Here is a 19,660-nt window from a genome sequence, read left to right on the forward strand (position 1 = left end):
GGAGGCTGTGGCTCGTGGCTCAAAGGACCTCCGGGAAGGAGGAGGACAGGGACCGGAGAGGACAGGAATCGGGAGGACGGGAGCCAACTGCACCATGAAGGAGCTCATCAGACCAGGAGAGGCACTCGGGATCCTACCAGCTTCCTGCGGAGAAACAAGCTTTGTGCATGAGTGACAGCTGGGGGAGTGGGCAATGGGCGGCATGCATGGCTTAACATGCCTCGATAGAGCACCTAAAGCTAGCTATCAGGTACAGGCTATGCTGAAACTTCTAGTGAATTGTACACAGGCTATGCCAGTACTTGTAGTGCCTCATACACAGGCCCATACAGACTTGTACTTGTAGTTCACCACATACAGGTTATTCTAGGACTTGTAGTGCATCACATACAGGCTATACTTGTACATGTAGGGCACTCTGCATTTCAAGTGCAAGTATAGTCTGTATGTGATGCAGTACAAGTGCCAGTATAGCTTGTGTGTGATGAACTACAAGTGCCAGCATAGCTTGTATGCGATGCACTATGTGTTAGAACGAGGGCAGGAAAAAATGGTGCACAGCTCTGCAGGAACATTCAGTTTAGTATAAAACGCTATTTTCTATTGTCGGGTTGGAAGAGAAAGTTATGATGCAAAGAAATGTACAACTCAGTTGACTATTTGTATAGTACAGTGGTAAAGCACAGGACAAAGGTGATATTTTTGTGCAGGTGCTAGTTCGAATACAGTCAATGCTCCATTATTATTTTTATTAATTGATAGATGTGCTGCTATCTGTAAATTAATAAAAGATTAGTTTAAAAATACTTTTTTATGAAGTAAAAGTTTTGTGCTTTTAATATCCTAGCTCCACAACGACGTATACAAGGTGGTTCAAAAGGAATCACTACAGCTATTTTCATCAGTTCCCACTTCCTTCTTCTTAACCTTGCTTATGTTATGCAGCTGGGATATTAAAAGCACAAAACTTTTACTTCATAAAAAAAGTATTTTTAAACTAATCTTTTATTAATTTACAGATAGCAGCAGTATCTCTATCTACTAAACTAAAAGAAAAAAAACAACAACATTGAGCAGATTCGAACTTGCAAGATTCACTTGGTAGACCAGTTCTTTACCACTGTGCTACACACCCTTTATTCCAGCCTGCACTAACAGTATTTAGATATCATTTTACAACCCTATGTGAATTAGCACCATCTATCGTTTTACTGTTTCACTGCAAGCACCACAGTGCAGCTTCAAGTGTACCCTGTAAGCAATGCCGGTAGCAGCAGAGACTAGTGGAGCTCTGGACCGCGGATGAATGAAAACTAACAGCGTGGTCATTTGCCTTGAGCTGACGAGGGCAGCCACCCAGCACCTATGGCTTCACATCGTGGAGAGCAAAGCAAGTAAGAAGCCAATAAACAAACAGGAGTTTATTCAGGGCAGTAATCTAGAAACGGTATTTACCGTTTTTATAACAACGGTAAATAGCGTTTTACTACATTACCATGCGCCATTTTTTCCCTGCGCCTCTTTTGGCTGTATCCTTTTTCATGTGTGGGAGATAATGTATGCTGCATTTCAACAAGTGTGAAGGGTAACGTTTTTGCACCTCAGCTACCTCGCTCTGAATCCCCCCACCTAATCGCTATTTGTCCAAATTTAATACAGATCCTGTGCTGGGGCATAGCAAAAGTTCCCCTTAAAATTAGAAAGAAAAAAAAATTGTTAGGATTCTGTTGGTCAGGGGGCGGCTGGTGATAGTGGGCCTAGGGCGGTAAAAAGTACAAATCCGGCCCTGCTTACGGCTTTGTTGGGATCTTCTACACTAGCAGATTTGTGTACATTTCTTTAGATTCCCATATCTTTTACGATGTACTGTAGATACTGAAATTATTATTATTATTATTATTTATTGTATTTATAAAGCGTCAACATATTACGCAGCGACTGACTGAAATGTCCTCGTTCATTGCAATTTTATTTTTAAGAATGGAATTTCTGTAGTGTTGCACTATTTTCCCATATAATGAGTGACAGCAAAAAGGCTCAGCTTCTCTGGATTGTTCTTTTCCCACTCAGTTATGTTATATTCCTGACCTGTTGACAATTAACTTAATTAGTTGTGAGATGTCCTGCCAGTTTTTTTTCTTTTTCACTTGGATGTCCCAAAGAAACTACACAGCATAAGTTAGGTATCAAGCAAGGAAGGATTAGCAGAGTGGAGTGTATTAACATAAATTGCCCAGTAGCAGAATGTCCACGTGACTTATGCATCAATGCACATCTATATATATTGTCATGCCGTCCACAACAGCTAAGTGCTGGATCTCATTGGGACTGAAATGTCCATGATTGTGTGATATACTAATCATATAACAAAATGGTTTGTATTCATTAGAACAATTCGTGAGCAACCCCTTGTTAAGTATAAACATTACATAACATTCCCATTATTGCATGGTATATGCAACAGTTTGGTTTTACCCATTTGGTACTCTTTGCAGCCCCCTTTGCAGTGTACTACACACCTCTCACAGATACTGCATGTTGTCAGGTATCGCAGGCCTGCAACTCTAAATAACAGAGTATATCTTGAAGTATTGAGGGGGGGGGGGGGGGGAATTGCTTTTTTTAAATAAGCACTCCACTTATAGAGGAACTATAGGGAAAGTAGTATGATGAATAAAATTGTTTATTTTTTTAACAATATCCATTTATAGATTATTTAGTCAGTGATTGCCCATTGTAAAATCTTTCCTCTCCCTGATTTACATTCTAAAATGTATCACTGGTGGTGACATCTTCTGCCAGGTCATCTTTATGGAATGTTCATTACTGAGAGTTCTATACATAGAGGGAGATATTGCTTGCTTAGCAGTTGGAAACAGCCATTATTTCCCACAATGCAATGAGGTTCACAGACAGCTGTCAGGACCAATGTCATGACATCACACTGTGGGAGGGGTTCCACCACAATATCAGCCCTACAGATTTCCCCTGATGATCTATTTGAGAAAAGGTAAAGATTTCTCGTGGGAAAGGGGGTATCAGCTACTGATAGGAATTAAGTTCCATCTTTGCCTCTTTAAGCTGGCAGCAAGGTAATGCAAGTTTACCAACATCAATGCAGCATTCACATGTTTACATGTGTTGAGCAAATCCTATTGCAATGATGTAGAATTCCTCCTTTTCACAAGGAGCTGAGGTTATAGAGCAAACTGATGATGACTGACTTGACATTTTCCTTTAACCCACAGGCTAATTTACCCTCGTATAAATTATCTACAGCAAGATGATGAGTACAGGTCAAGAGGACGATACTTTGGGCACTTTCCTCCAGTACATTGAAGATATGGGCCTTAAGGCTTACGATGGCCTGGTGATACAGAATGCTTCAGACATTGCTCGAGAAAACGACCGACTGAGAAATGAAACAAATCTGGCTTATTTAAAAGAAAAAAATGAAAAACGACGCAAGCAAGAGGAAGTCATCAAACGGTAATAAGCACCACTACGGTTTATTGGCATGACTGCATTTTGAATTTGTTTATTTGTAAATGATATGTGAACTTTACCATGAGCCAGTACAATACCTAGCAAAGCTGTGCCTGCTTCTTGCTTCTCTGACAGCATTACTATCACTTGTATCTGCTCTCTGCAAATCCTCCATTACTGGCCATGTCTGTAAGGGACCATAAGTAACGTGTGTGAATGACAGCTCACCCTGCTGCTGCTCAAATTCCGGGCAGCATTAGTTACTATTTCCCCCACCGAGTCGTAGCAACTTGGAGGGAGAAGTAACTCAGGATCCAGAGATCCCCAAACCCAAATTACACTGCAGTGCAGCCATAGACATAATAACATTATGTCTATAGCGGCGCCCAGGCAGCACAGGGAATAGCGCGCACCAAAAACACCTGCTTCGTACTATCATATAAGTGATGAATGTGTTATGTCTGATCATTGCCACAGGAAAGGGGGCACTGACCAAAAAGATCCAAATCAAAGGCCAAAATCAATAGAACAATGCCATTTCATGGTTGGTCAGAGTAGTTACGAAGTGATTTTGAGTACTGTATTTATTTACTGCCAGTAGTGTTGTGGTGATAAATGGGCAGGTAACTAATAGTAATTAAATGAACTGTCACCACACGGGTAAAACAAAAGAAACATATTTAACCACTTAAGCACCAGCGGTCTCTGCCCCCTTAAGGACCAGAAACTGCTGGTACAATAACAACGGAATATACCTGCCTTCAACGCCTTCACCGCCGCATGCTGGGATCCTCAGGACACCCACTCTGCCATCTCTGTGACAGCAGAGTCATGTGAGCCAGTCAGGAGCTGCTTTCATTGGCTCCTGACTGTGTCTATCAATGTAAACCAATAAAATCGGCTCCTGACCGGCTCACAGACAGGCAGAGCAAGTGAGCTGCGATGGGACAAGGCGGGGAATAAGCGCGAGATCAGCGGGAGTGACGAAAACGGCAGGTGGGTGTTGCTGCCGTGATTAAAATCTATGCGCCGTCAGCCAGGTATCCACCAAAACAGGGCGTAGATTTCAATCACTGCGGTTCTAAAGTAGTTAAGGTGGTTGTTCTCTCTTTTTAGTTCCTGACTCATTGATGAGATGATGCTGTCAGTCATATGTGTAGATTAGGTTAAAACCTCCTGGGATTAGTGTCTCTGTTTGCATCACATTAGTTTTAATGAGAGACGCTACACAAGAGACTTGTGGTCACGTTATTAAGAGATCGATCTCCCACGATTGCCGCAATACTGCAATTTAATTTCATACTAGATAGTGTACTTCAGTAGAAATGAGTAAAAACTGTACAATAATAACTCATTTCTCTGTTTTTGGTGCTCCTGAAAAAATGAATCTCACTAATTTTCAACAATTGTATGAATAGCACCAGAATGAAAGATTTTGCCTTTAAAAGCTATCAATCTGTGAGATTCACAGTTGCCTATAGCCTTAGCCATTATTAACTATTTTGAAAAAGTTGCGGCTAAGTAATTACCTATAATTGCATACAGAATTACTATTGAATTTTGAAATATTCTGCCAGAGTCAGCAAATTTGCTGACTGGGAGTTGTGCTGCTTGGTTTTGCTAATAGATAATGCAGTTTTCTCACTGCAGTAAGGAGCAATGGGACATTCTTCTAAGAGCATTTAGAAAAGTTTAGTGGTGAAATAAAGGTGCATGTCATAAAATTACTGTAAATATAGATGGGAATTGTGCCAGTTTTCTTTCCACTTTGCAGCTACTTAATTATTATTTATTACATCCGTTTTCAATCATTGGCACTGTATGGCAGAGGATGAATTTCCAGCCTTATTGGCCGGGTTAAATTGATCTTCTTTGTGATCTTAATAACAGTAGTCAGTCTGGAGTACTGCTACCATAAAACTGTGTGTCCAGTAACCCCCATGTGCACGGAGGGCACATTTATACACTAGGGGGGCAGCGGCAAGGTGGCAGATGCAGCAGACAGGGCGGATGTGGACGTTTCCCAAGAGATTTCATGCTGGAATTTGAGATTGGCTCACAGTGATCACAGGGGCAGGAGCCAATGAAATCGGCTCCTTATCGACTCATGGAGCTCTGCTGTCATACCAACAGCAGGGCTAGTGGGCTTTAACATCGTGAGAACAGCGCAATCGGCAGTAGCAGCGGGCGTGCTCGGCTGGGAAGGTGAAATGTACACCCTGGCAGGGATAACAGGTCAACTAGCATCGTCCAGAAGTGGTCCAGAAGTGGTTAAAAACTATCCTTAACCATGGGAGAACCACTATTTAGGTGTTACATATAATTAAAGAATGAACTTCCAGAGCAATCACATGATTTATTTGATATATTCTGTACATTCTGGCATATAAGACTACTTTTTAATCCTTGAAAATCTTCTGAAAAGTCAGGGGTCGTCTTATACGCCGGGTGTCATTGAAGCCGGGTGATACGCCCTATCCTGATACCGACTCTCAGATCCCGCTGCTGAGGACTGTAGTGAAGCAGCGCAGGCGCATATGTGAGAGATCTGAGAGGCAGAGAAGGAGTTAAATAGGATACAGGGGTGTGCCAGAAGGGTAAATGAGGTGTGTTCATGGGCACAGCGCAATCTATTCTTGCATACTGTCTGATAAATAGGTAGACAAGGAGAGCTGAACAATCCACTTAGGGAGAGGGAGAGTTGACCAATGCAACCAGTGAGTCGTCTATTTGCAGTTATATACTGGGTACCACATACACTACAACACCAGTATCTGTTCATACTGTACATAGCAACAGTATATGATTTTTTTGATAATTATTATTTGGTATGTGTTGGAAGAGGGGTAGACTTATGCGGCGAGTATATCCCAAACTCTAACTCTATCTTTTAACTGGAAAAGTTGGGGGGTCGTCTTATATGCCCAGTCGTCTTATACGGATGTTTAATTTAAGTAGGCCTCAGTTATCTAGACTGGCTTTTAGGTAAAAGGCTTGTTCGCAGAGTATACCTTTAAAGAGTTTTCAAAGATGCAGGTAGAAGCATCTCAGTGTCTGCTTGAAGCAAGCAGATGATGCAAGCAGATACTGAGACCATGTTCCTGAAGGAAGGCCACAGGCCTACACTGCCCCAGACAAATGGACTACGAGAACAATCAACATAGGCCATATTAAAAAAATATCACATTCCTGTATGTAAGTGAAAGGCAGCATGGAATATTGATCGAGTAGGTGGGTATTAAGACAACACAAGGGGTCTAAGCCAATAGTCGGTTCTGGGGGAGGGCTCAGATGAGGTCACATTTAACTCTTTCCTAGTCAGTATTAAAGGGCCGGATGGGCCAGCGGAGCGCATTCTTACTCTTACTTTCACGCTCTCCATCTACTGACTTCTACTGACTGGAACCATAATTATTTCCTTTCTTTATGTAAGCTGATATAATGTAATGCTTTATATACATAGTTAGATGTAACTTAGAATAGAAAGAAGATGACCTGATTACCTTCAACAGGAAGGTGATCAAGAGCTTGTATTGCAAAGGGACAAAAGAAGAATCTGCTTGGCTAAGATATGACGAACTGTATCTGTATATCTGTGTATTGAATAAACTCCTTGTACTTTGAAGACATTTGAGAATGGTCTATCTCCTATAATGCTTGCTGTGTGGAGAGTCAAGTTATCTCACAGTCTGTGAGGTGCAACTCTAAGAAGTGCTGGTGTCGAAGCAAAAAGGTGATTTATAACAACGCCCAGTCGTCTTATACGCCGGACTATACGATATATATATCACTTTGGCCTAGCTTGCACAAACAACTGACTTATTAGTTGCTGGCCTTGAAAAGCTGAGTATTTTTGAGCATCTTAAGGCATTTGGGGCACTTGGAGGTATGGCATATGTCCATTAATGTGTGCCTGAATGTTTCTTCCAATGCTTAGCAACCATGTAGTAACTATACTGTGTGTAAGTCATGGACACCTATAACTTTACTTGCATTATGCAGCAACCAAAGGGTGTTGGACCTTCACTTGATGGGTAGCTGAACCCTTTGATAACCAATAAAAGAATAGCATTACAACCTTCTGAGTGGGCTATGCTGTAAAGTGGTTGGATGTTTTTTTTATTCATTCACCAATAAACTTAGTCAGTTTTCTTCCAGTTACTAATGTGAGTTTGCAAAGTATTGCCATTCATAGCATCCAGTCAGCATTAACTTTTGATTGAGCTGACTGCCTGGATATGGAGTTTAGTTGGTGTGGATTACAGCTTTTTGCACATCATTGTCATTGTGATGTTCTCCTGAATAAGTACAGCAGGAACTTGTAGCTTTCATTGAAGTACATTTTCTGAAGCTGAGTACTCTGTACGGATACGGAATGATTGCTACAGAAAGAACTCTTCTTGAATAATCAAAAAAACTCTTCTCATATGTCAACTGACTCCCCTTTCAAAACAGCTTTCCATAAACGAAATATGGAATTGTTCTAATGGCACCGCTCATAAGAATCACAAGGGTTTTTTCTGTCTTTTCTTAAAGTGTACCCAAGAAGACGTGACATAATGAGATAAACGTGTATGTACAGTGCAAAACATACTAATAACTTGGCTGTTTTTCTGATTTTATTTTGGTACCTGAAAGAGTTAATTTTCAGGCATGGAAGTGACTGCTTCTCTCTTATCTGTACATTGTCAGGAATATACTAAACCTCACTGATAAGCAAATTACAGCCATAAAAGTTTTCCTGGCAAAATACTTCCGAGGGCAGGAGAGAGATAGAAAAAGGGTCAATAGTTCATGTATTTTAACTCTGGTACTCTTAATAGACTGTGATTGAGAAGAGCAATAAAACATTCAATCTACTTTGTAAATGTTTAAATATAAAATAAAACCAAGTAATATAAAAAAGGGTATTTTTTTAGGAGTAGGAGGAAAGATACAGTTGTTTCTTTCATCTGTTTATTTCCACCTTGGGTTCACTTTAATTTTTGTTTTTTAATTTGATAAAGAAATGAGTTCTCTGATCTTCCTTATTTAATTAAAGGATCTTTTATTCTTTGAGAGACCCCCCTCCTCTACTCTTTTTTCCCCTGCATTTTTTATGCTGAATAAATTAACACCTAAAATTTAGGTTGTGGGCCACATTAATTAGCCAAAGTGGGGGATAGTAGTTTGTTTTGAATTGCTTTTAAGATTGCAAATTAAACTAGTGATCCAGTGGTGCACAATTTTGAAAACAGGATTAATGTACAAACATTGATTAATATATATATATATTCTTATTATCAAAAATTCTGTATACAGTGAAACAAATGCAGTGATACAGAACTAAATGCAGGCTAATTAAGATCAGAAGTACATGGCAAATTTTTCGATCTACTTGCTCTTAACTGAGCCCATCTAAAATTAACTTGGCTTATAAATCAAATCATTGCTGACCACTGTAAAAAAAAAAAAAACACCCAGAACTAAAGACTGTTAACACAATGTGCTACACAACCACACATCTTTATCTAATAATAATATTTTTTATATATTTGGAGCTAGTTGTAAAGATAGGTGTCAGCACACAGAATGTATCTGATTATTGATGATCTGCAGTATCACCAATAATACAGATGTTATAGCTGATTATACGGTGATCTGCAGAATCACCAATAATACAAGTATAGCAAGACACAGGATACCTATGTAATGTGAGTGTTTGGTGCAACAGTAAGAAAGGTGATCTCCCGAGGAGCGGAAGATACAGACACTACTGCAGCCAAGGATTCCCTGAAGAGCAGGGAATTGGACTGCACTGCAGCCAGTGGACACCTGAGGAGCAGGTGGCCTCTGACGGTGTAGATACTAATCTCCTTAGGAGGCGGAGATGGAGATTGTACTGCAGCCAGGGATTCCCTGATGACTCAGAAATCAGACTGTACTGCAGCCAAGGATTTCCTGATGGGCTGGGAATCAGACTGTACTGCAGCCAGTGGACTCCTATAGGTAAAGTCCCCTGACTGGACTGTAAGAAGACTTCCAGAGGAGCAGGCAGCCTTTACAGCTAATGGACACCTATAGAGTTGGTGTCTCAAGGATGACAGAGTAACTGTTCACCCAAGGGACGGGTGACAGTCAGAAGGGTCATAGAAGCCAGGATGGCCACACACGAGCAGATAAGGTACAGAGACAGAAGGCTGATTCGGTGTCAGGGTATAGGCAAGGTTGGCAACAGGTAATCAGATATGCGAGGTACCGAATCAGAAATCAGGAGAGAGGTCAGCAAAGCTAGAGGCCATAACAAGTATCAATATAGCACAATCCTAGTCTGAGGTGTGAGGTCCTTGGTCTCGACACCCGGGAACTAGTCTGAAGTATAACACAGTAATATCCTAGACTTAGATGTGAGGTCCTTGGTCTCAACACCTGGGAACTAGTCTGAAGTATAACACAGCAATATCCTAGACTTAGGTGTGAGGTACTTGGTCTCAACACCTGGGAACTAGTCTGAAGTATAACACAGTAATAACCTAGACTTAGGTGTGAGGTCCTTGGTCTCAACACCCGGGAACTAGTCTAAAGTATAACACAGCAATATCCTAGACTTAGGAGTGAGGTCCTTGGTCTCAACACCCGGGAACTAGTCTGAAGTATAACACAGCAATATCCTAGACTTAGGTGTGAGGTCCTTGGTCTCAACACCCGGGAACTAGTCTGAAGTATAACACAGCAATATCCTAAGCGGAATCTGGCTAAGTGTGAATTCCCAGTTCCAACTGGTTCTAACACACTGTAGGATCTGACTGAGGTCTGAGTGCTCACACGTGAGTATTCGCAATGGCAGACAACCAGCAACTGACAAGCAAGCTCTATATATACTTACAGCGCTCCGCAACGCCGCCCCAGCCACCTAGCCAGTCCCACTGGGATCAGCTGATCGGCCTGATCAGCTGATTCCCCTTCTGCTGGCATAAAGTTCCTGTCGCCTGGCGCGCACGCGCGTAGCTCTCCATCTGCGTGCACTAGAAGGACCAGGCAAACCAGAGACATGTTGCTGCGCGGAAACAGCCGCTGGCTTGAACGCGGAGACCGCCGCCCTGCCGCTTGTCCGCGTGGCGGCATCTCTGCTATTCATTACACTTGTTTTTAGAAATGTGTCATGTCATTCATGAAAATGACTAAACAAGCAGTGTCTGCCTTCTTCTCTCAGTGTTTTCAGTGGTGGCACTAGTGAGCTTGAAACGCTACTCAAAATTCAGCAAGTTTATCTATCAGCGGAGTCTGCTATTGGTTTACTTTGAAATAACTACAGTACTGACATCATATTTGTGTTGCATCAAGTCCTATTGCTGGCTCGGCTCCATGTCCACTGTCTGTTGGAGTACCACAAGGCTAGGTTTTAGACAATTGCTCCTGTCATCATTACTATCTCATGTTTCTGATGGTTGCAGTTAATTCATGCTTTCCTCAAACTCAGCAGCAATAAAAACAAAACATGTGTGACCATATCGAATTCAATTTTTCTCCTAAGTTTTCTCCTAGGAGACAATGTTTCATGTTCTGTTTACATAATTTTTTTTAAAGCTGTGCAACTGAAAAAATACCAACAAGTAAGTGAAAAAGTACTGCCAAAATTATTATTTTCTTATTTGCTGGTGGCTTAAAAGGCATTTTATTGATAAGGTGTCTAAGAGAAAAGTAAATGTTTAAGGTTCTTGGTGTTTACATCTTGCTTCCACCCCCCCCCCCCCCTTTATACCATTACCACACAAGTAGACAGAAGAACCCCAAGAGCCTCAGCCTACCAAGCCCAATGTCTGGGAGTCATATTTGTCTCTGAACTCTTATTCCAACCTCAAAATAACTCCTTAAACACCTCCTCTCATCTCCATCTCATACATATATCAAAAATCTGTCACTACCAGAAATATGTCCACACAAGTTGCTACTATGTATCTGGTACTCTGTATAGTGCTATAGAAATTGGTAATGCTTTCTAAAATAATAATAGTACAATTGTAAAACAGATAATGTGAAAAGTAAAAAGCAGACCTGTTGGTTTTTTAGAATAAAATGCTAATTCATAATTCTAATATTACACCGAGATAGCCAGTTTCTTATTTATAAACCTTCTTAGGTAAATATTCATAGAGATGTGTGTGTTCTATTTCTAAGTTTAATATTGGCTGATTGTGATAAGACCACTTTGGTTTTTTTTGTCTTAGCATAAGTAAGACATGATCACATGACCTCAACCAGCCCATAGAGCTAATTTCAGAGCATACATGCATTTGTGTGCTTAAGCACATGCACAGCAGGCATAATTTTGACTTAAAGGGAACCCAATGTGAGAGGGATATGAAGGCTACCATATTCATTTCCTTGTAAACAATTCCATTTGCCTGGCAGCCCTGTTGATCTTCTGGCAGAGTTGTCTTGAACCTCCGATTTTAGGTTCACAAACCTCGAACGCGAACATGCGAAAAAGTTTGCGAACTTCGCGAACTGCCATAGACTTTAATGGGCAGGCGAACTTTCAAAACTACAAACACTAATTCTGGCCACAAAAGTGATGGAAAAGATGTTTCAAGGGGTCTAACACCTGTAGGGGGCATGGCGGAGTGGGATACAAGCCAAAGGTCCCAGGGAAGAATCTGTATTGGATGCACAGCAGGGTTTAAGGGCAGAAATCACATTGCATTGCTAAACTGGAGGCCTAAAGTGCTTTAAAACATCTGTAAGTAGTGTACTGCTGTACACAGTGACAGACTAAACTCACTGTGTAACGCACCGCAAACAGCTGTTTGTGTAGTGACGGCTGTGCTGAACTGGTGCGCACCATGGCGAGAGTGCAGGCAATGGCGGTTCTCAAGCCCATATGGTCAGGCTGAAAAGGTGACTGCTGGTACAACAATGTGCAGTTACACAGGTGCAGTGAAAAGGTTGCAGTGTCTGCTGGTACAACAATGTGCAGTCACTCAGGTGCAGTGAAAGCTATACAGTGACTCGTATATAAAACTGTGTGCTGTTACACAGGTGCAGTAAAAGGTATGCACGGACTGGTATTACAAATGTGCTGCTGTCACACACACAGGTACAGTGAACAGGTATGCAGTGACTGGTATATAAAATTGCATGCTATTACACAGGTGCAGTGAAAGGTGTGCACGGCATGGACTGGTATTACAAATGTGCAGCTGTTACACACACAGGTGCAGTGAAAAGGTAGGCACTGAATTTGCTGGGCCTGGCACAGTATAGCAATCAGCAAGAGCCAGCTGTGACAGAGAGCTGTTTTGGGGTGCTTTTTAGCAATAAGTATCAGCAAGGAGCAAGCTAACAAGCCTAACAAGAGCCTAACAAGAGCCTAACTAAGCTTCCCCTATGTCTCTGCAGCAACCTCTCCCTTCTCTTACTACTACAGCAGCAGACAGAGTGAGAACATGGCAGATGCTGCTGCCTTATATAAGGGGGGGGGGGCTCCAGGAGGGAGTGCAGCCTGATTGGCTGCCATGTGACTGCTGACTGTGATGTAGAGCAGTGTTTCTCAACATTTTATTGGTAAGTACCCCTTTTCAAACCCTGTACTTGCAAAGTACCCCCTAGCATAGTAAACATTAATCCAAGTACCCCTTGAGAAATATATATTTAATCATAGTACATGATAATTGGTTCTAAACAATTTCTAAGCATTTACAATTGCTTTTAATTAGCTAAAACACTAATTTGGTGTTGTTTAAATAGGATTTATCCTTTTCTAAAACTCTAAATTTGTTTTTCTTGCCCGAGTACCCCCTGGAATCATCAGAAGTACCCCCTGGGGTACGCGTACCACACGTTGAGAACCTAGGATGTAGAGGGTCAAAGTTTAGCCCAATGATGTAGTACAGGGGCGGTCGAGCTCATGTAAAAGTTTGCGATTCGACATGATGTTCACGTGAATAAGTTTGTGGCCGAACTGTTTGGGACATCTCTATCTTCTGGCGTAAGTAGTGTCTCAGTTAAAACCCTAGACCAATCATAGATTGCTACACAAATCACTGAATCCTTTTACTTATTTAAAATAAGTATTTGCTGGTTAACAGGTGTCAGAAAAAAAAAACTATTTTTGACAGAGTTTCCAGTTTCTATAGCAACAGAAAAAGTCTATTATGTAAAACTATTAAGAAGAGACTATTGCTAGAAATGTGGCTTTGACTTGTGTTCCACTAAGAAATATTTATTCTCTTTTATAGAAATATTACCCAACCCAGTTATGTTCCACCACCCCATTATGGCTAATCCAGTAAAACCTCAGTCAGCCAGTCAGAGTACCTGATCTGCTGCATGCTTGTTCAGGATCTGTGGCTAAAAGTATTAGAGAAACAAGATCAGAAGGACTGCTAGGCAATTGTTTTTCAAGGACATAAATATGGCAGCCTCCATATCCCTCTCACCTCGGGTTCCCTTTAATTTACTTAAAGGGGTACTGTAGGGGGGTCGGGGGAAAATGAGTTGAACTTACCCGGGGCTTCTAATGGTCCCCCGCAGACGTTCTGTGCCCGCGCAGCCACTCACCGATACTCCGGCCCCGCCTCCCGTTCACTTCTGGAATTTCAGACTTTAAAGTCTGAAAACCACTGCACCTGTATTGCCGTGCCATGACCATTAGAAGCCCCGGGTAAGTTCAACTCATTTTCCCTCGACCCCCCTACAGTACCCCTTTAACGTGTCAAAGCTTTGCAAAGATGCATATGAGCAGAGTGATGAAAAATCATTTTTTTTATTAAGTTGCCTATTCAGGGAATTCAAATCTGCAAATATTCACTGTAAGACATAGATTTTTTGTTTCACTTTTTAAAATAATAATGTCACTTGCATAGGGGTATGATATATTGCTCACTTGCAAGAAATGCTTGATCATCACTACCGTAATTTACGTAAATTGGTTGCCCGCACCTCCCTTCACTTAAATGGATTGACAGATTTCTAGTGACAACCATTCATTCTTGGAAGAAAAGTTGCTTGTTCTTAAAGTGGAGATCTGCACAGGGTGTTTGTAAAACATATAACTCCTCTCCACTCTTCCCCATTGCTGTTGTTTGCAGCAATGAAAGTGGTTATATAGTGCTGAGTAGGCCGATTTCCACTCTACAAATACTGACAGATTTTAATCATAGATTTTTGCTTTAAATGGCAATTAAATGAATGAACTGTAGTGTGCAGGGCTGCAAATGGTGAATTTCTCTGCTGATTGCCATTAGACCTTCCCAGTTTATGAGCCAGCAATGCCTGTCCAGTAATCTAGTCCATTAACCAATCATAATCATCTTTAAAATTATGGTTAATGAACTATGTGGGTGAGTGTTTGAAATGCAGGCTGGTATGTAATTATTCATATAGTGACCTGGCTTGATAAAGGTCAGAGGCTTTGCATAGGTCCAAAACCTCACTGTTATTATGACTGGTCTATATTTTATGATTAGGTATTGTTATTAAACAAAAATGGACAGAAGACACTAAAATGACTTTATATATGCTATCCAACATTTAGATATAATTATTAACTGTATTAAGGTAACAGAAATGTTTTAAGAAAGACCATTTATACAAGAAGATAAATGGCTGTATACCAGCACTATTTGCTGGTGATGTTTACATCAGACAGAGTACTAGTTAAGGGTGCCACATAGGAGACCAGTGTTAGTATATTGACTGTTCCTATTCAGTAGGCCAGCATCTTTTCAGTAAGAAGTCCTTGGGCAAGACTCTAACACTGCAGGGTGGCTTATTGAGTATGCCCTTAGTGGCTGCAACTCTCAATCACTTTGCATCTGACAAAAGTTCTATACAAATGTTAGTATTATTATTATGATGATGATTATTATTATCATGAGATATAGGATGTAATAGTAAGGCCGGATGAATGAGCAGTGAATTTGGGATACACACGTTGCACTGTCTCACTTGGGCTCTATGCACAGGAACATTTTTGTTAAAGGTCCACTAGCACAAAAATTGTAAAATTTAAAATACATATAAGAAGTACATTTCTCCCAGAGTAAAATGCACTATAAAAAACTTTTTTCCTATGTTGCTGGGACTTATAGTACATTGTAAAAATACCTGAGCATCCCCCATGAAGATACAGTATGTATTAGTCCATTACCTGTCCGATCTGTCCGTTTTTTTTACTACTTACTGTGAGGGCCAGAAACAGAGGAGCTCAGAAAAGTAATAACTGCATTTTACTTTGGGAGAAATCTACATTTTATATGTAAGTATTTTACAGTATATTTTACAATTTTCCATGAAATAGGGAAACCGCCAGTTTTGCAGGATTGATGATAATAGCAAATGTGTCTTTGCATTTGTATCGGTACCTTTTATACTCTTCTCTCTCCAAGTAATCTTTGATGACAGAGGTAATTAGGCCTTTCTACAGGCCAGAGATTAGAGACCACGATTTATGCCTGGTCCTTACTCTATGCTTAGTAGTTTCAAGTATCTTACCCTGTTTCTGTCAATGTTTCATCTGTTTTCAGAGTCTGTAATATGTCTAGGGAGTCTGTGGCACATCACCTCTGTATTATACAAGTAATAACTGCTACACAAATCACTGAATCCTTTTACTTATTTAAAATAAGTATTTGCTGGTTAACAGGTGTCAGAAAAAAAAAACTATTTTTGACAGTTTCCAGTTTCTATAGCAACAGAAAAAGTCTATTATGTAAAACTGTTAAGAAGAGACTATTGCTAGAATATGGCTTTGACTTGTGCTCCTCTAAGAAATATTGATTCTCTTTTATAGAAATATTACCCAACCCAGTTATGTTCCACCACCCCATTCTTAAAGTGGAACTAAAATAAACTTAAAAAATAAAAGTTTCACTTACTTGGGGCTTCTGCCAGCTCCCTGTAGTTGACCTGTGCCCACGCAGCCACTAACTGATGCTCTGGTCCCCCGCCGTGGCTCACTTTCACTTCATGCAGCTGGAGTGCACTGCGCCTGTGTGGCCTTGGCCGCTCACGACCTCGTTCACACTCCTGTAGATGAGTTTTTCTCGTACTGTGCCTGCGCAGGATGCGTCTAGCTACGGGAACGCTTAGGAGGATACTCGTGACTAGGCGCAGTGGAGGTTGACATAGAAGTTGTGTGAAGAAAAGTGAGCCAGGGCGGGCTAACTAGGATCGGTCCAGGGCGGCGTGGGCACAGGTCAGCTGCAGGGGGCTGGCAGAAGCCCCAGGTAAGTGAAACTCTCTTGTTTTTTTACATTTATTTCAATTCTGCTTTAAATCCTAACTAATAGAAGCATTTGGCTAACTGTGTTCTTGCCATCTGCCTTTTTGTTTGGTTGCTTATTATCATTGGAATTCCTTTGAAGAATTATGTGCTTGTCTGGCCTTAGGGCCTGTTTCCACTACATGCAGATTGGATGCAGATTGGATGCAGAATTGATGCAGAAAAACTGACTCCAATGAATGCTTATGGGAAAATCTGCATCAGAGAAATTGTGTTTAGTGGAAACAGTCCCATAGATATTCATTGGAGTCAATTTTTCTGCATCCATTCTGCATCCAATCTGTGTGTAGTGGAAACAGGTTTATCCACTAAAAGCTGTTAAAAGCCAAATAAACTCAAGATTGAACATGGCGGATTCTCTGAGCAATCTTGAGGATTAGTGTACACTATGGTCTATTAGACAGACAGACAGACCTAGATTGATAAATTGCTTTAGATTGTAAGCTCACAAGGGCAGGGCTCTCTCACCCTTTTGTGTCTTGATATTTGTTATACACTTTATTCATTATGTCACTTTTGTCACTGTAGTTACCAATGAAGTATTGTGTATTGATCCTGTATTTTGTATATTGGTATATACCGGCGTCCGTATTAGTATGTACCCCATGTTTGTTTCTTACTTTGTACAACGCCATGGAATGTGCTAGCGCCTTATAAATCAATAATAATAGATTGATAAATAGACTATCAGTTTTAAAACAATGATAAATGAATCTAAAACACTTTGAAATGATCCATTTGATTCTATTAGGTCTAAAGTTTACAGCTTCCTTTTCATTTAAAACGATCCAGTTCGCTCTATAAAGTCACAATGAATCCTTTGCTTTGAACTTGCTAGTTTGGTTTTGCCTAGATGTGATCTTTTTTATTAGATCTAAAGTGGCATTGAATGATTGCAGCGTAAACGTGTGTGGCCATTATGAGCCTGCATGAAGATAAATCCTATAGTCTGTTAAACCCGTGGTCTGGAAGCACCAGACTGGAGAGCCCTCTGCTCATTTTTTACTCTTTCATATTTCATACGCCCTTGTAGATGGCTCCCCCTCCCCCTTACTACACATGAAGTGTGAGTGGGGAGCCTTGTGCTTGCTCATTATTTGTAGTAAACAGCCAGATGCTGTGGAGGTGGAGCGTCGGCTGACAGTGCTGCATGACTGCTTACAAGAAAAACACGACAAGCAGAAAGGGTTCGCTCTCAAGACTTCCTCGCTCACACACAGCCACTCGCTGGATGCCGCTTTGAAAAATGGAGCAATTATTTAGTTCCTTTGTACAAAGGCTTGTTATGTATGTGAAGGGACATGAAGTATGATTTGCCACTGTCAGGTGTGTATATCTTTACTTACTACTGCTCTATGCTTCACAGCCCTGGAATATAACAGATAATAAATATGCATAGTTTTATTACTTATAGCACAGTATAGGGTTAAACAAAAACAGTCCATACAAACAGCAGGTAATGACTTAAACATTAATTGTAAAATGTGTAGGCTTTTTATGCTTTTGATTTGAAACAATGCTTTTACGTTTTAGGTCATTTTGCTATGCTAAGAGATAACAGTCTGTAGTAACCCGGGGTAGCCAATCAGATTTTGCTGTATTGTACACATGAGGTCTGATTGGTTGTTGCTGGGTTTGCACATTATCCTAGGTCTTTGATCTGCTGTCTGAAGCAATCCAAAATAAATGTATAAATGACTTCCTATTTAGGTGCTGTTTAGTCAAAACACATAAAATCAGTTTTCTAAGGAGAACATTTACTATTGGTGTAATTTTATGTTTAAATGAACATTCTGTGTTTGAGTCAAACATTCAGCTACACACAATGATATTTTTTAGTTCCTCTGTAGGTTTTACACAAATATGGGTTAACGTTAAAATTAATTAAAATTATTCTGTAACTCAATCATCTTGAATGAACCAGTTTTGCCTCTCTTTGTTCTGGTAACAATTCTTTATTAGATTTTTTATGTTTATTGGAGATTTGAGCATGATTTCCATAGGGTAAAGGGAAATTAGGCCATCCATTTTGTTCTTACTTTGTAAATATTTCATTATCATTATTATTTATGAAATCTGTTTGAAAAAGGAGTGACCCGCTGTGCATGTACAGAGTGCTTGATGGCAGAAAGATACTGTAATCAAAAATGTGTGAGAAATATGTACATTAGATTAAATATTTTAGATAAAAAATAATATTTGCAGATTTGCCAAGGTATGGCCACAGTAAGCAGGGATGATTGCACGGCTGTAGCAGAAATTAAAAATTCCAATTTTCACACTGGAATTTAGCAAATTAGAGATTATAAATCCCGGAATTCTGATCCGTAATTTCTGAAAGTTACGCAAATTTATTTTTGTATAATGTACAATTTTCATATAAATAGCAAGAAGTGTGTACAGAGCATGCTGAGGGGACATGAATGTAAACATTCTAAACAAAAAAGCAAAAAGTATAAGCTTAAGTGTAACCTAATGTGATCAACATGTTTTCGCATACTTCCAATAACCATTTTTAATTTTATGGTTAGTGCGAAAATATATTAGCAATGAATTACAATTTTGTGTTATCACACTGCAACCATGGAATTCATTCAGAATTCCATGCTAAATTTTGACCATCTGTAGCAGTAAGTGGTACTTTGGGTTATGCTTGGTTTATGGCAAGTTCATCCTGAAAATTGGAGATGTGAGCTTTTAATTTAAACCTTTTATGAATCCAACAAACCCACAAGGTAGTGGTTTCTTCAGCAGACAATCTATATGATGACATACAGTAATGAGGGGGGAATGGTGATATTCTTTTTGCACACATTTTTGTGAAAATAATGTTAAATGTAACTTTCTACCGAAAATGCCATCGAAAATAATTTTGATCCCCCCATGAGGAAATGAACTTGTCCAAAACCT

The 19,660-nt window shown here is 40.2% G+C and overlaps 1 protein-coding gene across 2 annotated transcripts in view; it reads left to right on the plus strand.

The window, feature by feature from the left end:
• Nucleotides 1–19,660, plus strand: part of NYAP2 (neuronal tyrosine-phosphorylated phosphoinositide-3-kinase adaptor 2) — a 209,574-nt gene that overhangs the window by 21,039 nt on the left and 168,875 nt on the right. The window contains exon 2 of one of the 2 annotated variants that reach the window (XM_068279253.1): nt 3,249–3,489. In XM_068279253.1, coding sequence (XP_068135354.1) covers nt 3,284–3,489 — 206 coding nt within the window. In that variant the 5' untranslated portion in view covers nt 3,249–3,283. Of the gene's footprint in view, nt 1–3,248; nt 3,490–17,936; nt 18,077–19,660 lie in introns of those variants that run through there. The other variant, XM_068279254.1, reaches the window with a different exon arrangement.

Source organism: Hyperolius riggenbachi, chromosome 4 (assembly GCF_040937935.1).
Source record: "Hyperolius riggenbachi isolate aHypRig1 chromosome 4, aHypRig1.pri, whole genome shotgun sequence".
Lineage (NCBI taxonomy): Eukaryota > Metazoa > Chordata > Amphibia > Anura > Hyperoliidae > Hyperolius > Hyperolius riggenbachi.